Source organism: Corticium candelabrum, chromosome 12 (assembly GCF_963422355.1).
Source record: "Corticium candelabrum chromosome 12, ooCorCand1.1, whole genome shotgun sequence".
Lineage (NCBI taxonomy): Eukaryota > Metazoa > Porifera > Homoscleromorpha > Homosclerophorida > Plakinidae > Corticium > Corticium candelabrum.
Window position 1 is genome coordinate 4,526,284 of NC_085096.1, and position 3,757 is coordinate 4,530,040.

Genomic DNA, 3,757 nt, shown 5'->3' on the forward strand with positions numbered 1-3,757 from the left:
TTTAAATTAAAAATTATCAAATACAAATGTTAACAAATATATTCTAAAAGTATAATACTTATTTTACAATTTAAAAAACATTTACTTATATATTTATATACTAATGTTCAAAATTATTAAAGAAGCGCCGATTAATTATCCTGGCGTGTTTATTGCATATTTTTCAAAGAGTAAATTGCATACAGAGCTTTTGAAGTTTTGTGTGTATGTCGTTTGCTTCATTAACCAGGTCGTAAAAAATGCGTGACATGTTTGCATGCATTAGGTTACTGTGCCATTTGTTTATAAGCACACTTACCAAGTTGGACTGTAAGTCTAGCTTTCCATGACGTTTATTTAGACGACTGTATAATATGGAGTTTATGAAAGTAGTAGACTGCTTGTCAGGGAATGCATAGACTCTAGAAGAGTTTGCAAACTTTTATTTAAAGTTTATGTAGATATGATATCTATATAAAGACTTTCTTTGAGAAAATGCACAATGTTTAGGCTCACAATTTCTCTCTCCTTCATCTATGAATTATAAAGTTTTCAAATATCTTTTTAGGCCAAATAATACACGTTAGCTGGTTATAATTCCAATTTGTAAAAGTTGTACTTTTGTGCTAAAGAGCAATCATATAATAGCAACTGTCTCTATAGAATGCATATATATTCATACTAATCTATAGCAAACATACGCCTATAAGGACAACGAACATCAAAGAAGCTATAACAGCTGCGTAGTCTAATATAATTAGAGCCAAAAGCCAATGCTATAGTCGGAACACATGTAGTGTACTCTCATTTGTCTTCCGGCTCATCATCTGCAAAAGCAGACATTTCGTTTCCATGTTGTCCGAAAGATTGTGTGCTCAAACGTGTTTGTGTCTGAGTATCTTCGTCGGTAACGAAAAATATGAGCCACTGTAGAAGCTTGCAACTACCTTCGTTTTCACGAACCGCTTTCCTAGCTTTATAGCCACAAAATACCAAACGCCCTGGCAGAAACAGAAATTCTAGAACGTCCATAACACGAGTTGATTAGTATATAACATTTACCTATCAGAAATATAACAAAGAGAGCGTTGACGAGCATGACAACAATGGAGAACACTTTGCGATCATAAGAATCTTCTACAGCGAGAATGTTAGAGGCCGCATCTTGCAGAGCAATTAGAGTTCCAAGCATGAGACTGAGGGAAATGACCGTAAGGGAAAGAAGCTGCAGCAGCTGCTCTGATTTTCGCTTAATTGGTTTGAAGTGTGCATGAAGCACGAGGAATACATTAGCAATCATTGCTGCTATGGCAACTCCAGAAAGACTCTTGCCACCAAAGTACTCGATTCCACATGTAAGCAGGAATTTTCTTGCGATTTCTAATAATTCCCAAAACCAAAACTTTGCTTCGTAGTTTTCATCCAAAAACTGCAGAGAGTCGAGTATGTCATCTTTAGCACTATTTCGTCTGTTGCGGAGAGGAATAAATTCGTCATCATCATTCGGAGTATCACTTGGAATTTTGTGCCTTTTATAAAGACAAAACAGCAGCAGTAGAGGTAAAACCAGTACGTAGACAGACATAGACCAGCAAATTAAAAAGAGAACTCTGTGATTTCCTTGTGATGAGTAATTGCATTCTATACTCATGTCGATCTTTAGGTACCAAGGACAGTCCTGCTGACCACGGTAATGACAAATCTGATGGCATGTCCACACTTTGTATGGTAGAGTGGACATAATCTGAGCCGTCGCGGATGGATAACCGAGAAACATAATCCACCAGCTGTTTCTCATGCACGATCTCCTGGCTAGAGAACGACTCCTGTCGTCACTTCGCAAGCGTGGGCAACAATACGACACGGCACAATAACGAATCCAGTAGTATGCGAAGACCAATAGTACAAGCAGACATTGACCCGTCAGATTGACGATTGTCTTTTGCAGAGCGTTAAGGCGCAAGCGCGAACTAAGACAAGATGGAGTGGCTATCTCTATAACGTTCAGTTCGATGGATTTTAACCAAGCGCCGGCAGCGAGGAGAATCTCAGGCCAAGGTACATAGCGCAGAGCTGAAAGAACGCCAGCCATAACTTGAACAAATCCTACAATTATCTTGACTTTGGAGGCGATCTGATCGACAACGGTAGCCGCTTGTCGTTTACCTCTCATTGCCAGTTTGTCTACCTTGAAAAGAAAAAACAAGAAAAGTACAAAGAGCAACGCGATAGAAGCTAGTTGCAAACAACTGCGCCAAACGGGTGGACACTTGACGCACTCGCTCGACCAAAAGAAATATCCGTTGTCGCATAGAGAACAGAGCGGACCGGAATATCCCTTCTTACACATTTCTTCATTTGTCACACCACCATTACAACTCTTTGCCAGAGGACAGCGATAGACGATTGGTAAGTTTCCCTTAAAACTAACCGATTCATTGCTATACGAGTCATCTCTGAATTGTATTTCTCTAACAAACTGCACATATTTTTCTTGATTACTTGAGTGTTCCCAAGACCACCAGTATCCACTCATAACTGTAGGAAAGTCATTCTGACAGGCAAGTCCTTCAGATGTGGCATTACATGCAAAGCAAGAACCGAATCTGTCAAGTCTGTAGTAACCGTCGAGACAAGGACAGGCTCTGAAACCTGCATGAACTGTGGTGTTCGTTCCCGTCGGGCAAACTGCGCAATCTCGTGGACTTCGACCTGGTATCTTAAACGGTTGGACATAAGTACCATTTACACATGTTTTGCATTCTTTTTGTCCAGCTTGATCTTGATACCAGCCACCTAGAGCAGAGAAACATTTATACATGTTTGCAAGCCGTGCATGTTTATTTGTTTTCTTTGTTTGTTTGTTTGTTTGTGTGTGTGCGTGCGTGCGTGTGTGTGTGTGTGTGTGTGTGTGTGTGTGTGTGTGTGTGTGGTGTGTTTGTGTGTGTGTGTGTGTGTGTGTGTGTGTGTGTGTGTGGTGTGTGTGCGTGTGTGTGTGTGTGTGTGTGTGTGTGTGTGTGTGTGTGTGTGTGTGTGTGTGTGTGTGTGTGTGTGTGTGTGTGTGTGTGTGTTCTCAATCACCTGCTGGACAAAATTTGCAAATACCGAGTTTACTACTTTTGCCATCAGAAATGGTAGCATTTGTTCCTGATGGGCATTCGATGCATTCGTAGTCGTGTGGATTTTTTACAGGTTTATAGCACAAAAACCCACTTTGAGAATAAGTGTATGCAGACGTTCTGCTGAGATGCTCCATGACAACTCCATTGCCTTTAGTTGCACATTGTCTATTGAGAAATCATATGAGCACAAAACTTACTCTTAACTTCTTGTAATTTGGTCTGTTTTACATATCTATTTTGTCACTGACTCGTGGCAATCGTTTCAATTTGCAGCAATTTAACCAACTATATAGCAAAAATGTCAAACATGTTAAAGAATTAAATATTTGCAACATTGCTTCTTGTAACTAACACTGTGCAATTGCTCAAATGCACAAACAAGTCCATTGGCAGAGATGTTAAATTGTTGTCAATCAAGTATCTAAACATCATGTATATTATAAAATTTTAATAAATGTTTATTGCTTCTCACAATTTTTTCAGTGATTTTAGCATGTTCAGCGATCCGGCTTCGATATGTTCCATTTTGTTTCTCATAAGGTATCTGTAAAAATTTATATATTAATAGTGTGCTGTAAATACAAGTGAATTGATTTGAATATTGGTACACTTCACGAAGAAGAAAGAGGTTGGTGAAAGAGTAACTTTTAATCGTT

The 3,757-nt window shown here is 39.0% G+C and overlaps 1 protein-coding gene across 1 annotated transcript; it reads right to left on the reverse strand.

Annotated features, from left to right (window-relative positions):
• Nucleotides 1-498: 498 nt before the first annotated feature.
• LOC134187610 (putative leucine-rich repeat-containing protein DDB_G0281931) lies at nucleotides 499-3,244 on the reverse strand. The gene is made up of 3 exons (XM_062655760.1): nucleotides 3,061-3,244; nucleotides 1,042-2,775; nucleotides 499-980 (listed from the first exon to the last, which is right to left on the reverse strand). Exons 1-3 carry the CDS (start codon nucleotides 3,233-3,235, stop codon nucleotides 784-786), a joined length of 2,106 nt encoding a protein of 701 aa, XP_062511744.1. The 5' UTR covers nucleotides 3,236-3,244; the 3' UTR covers nucleotides 499-783.
• Nucleotides 3,245-3,757: the final 513 nt, after the last annotated feature.

What these genes read in the sequence shown, in the direction of transcription:
- LOC134187610 (XM_062655760.1), bottom strand. Translation starts at nt 3,235, where the DNA reads ATGGAGCATCTCAGCAGAACGTCTGCATACACTTATTCTCAAAGTGGG. An exon ending in TTGCAAATTTTGTCCAGCAG is followed by an intron (nt 2,776 to 3,060) that starts GTGATTGAGAAC and finishes TCTCTGCTCTAG; the next exon opens with GTGGCTGGTATCAAGATCAA. An exon ending in CTTTGTTATATTTCTGATAG is followed by an intron (nt 981 to 1,041) that starts GTAAATGTTATA and finishes TGTTTCTGCCAG; the next exon opens with GGCGTTTGGTATTTTGTGGC.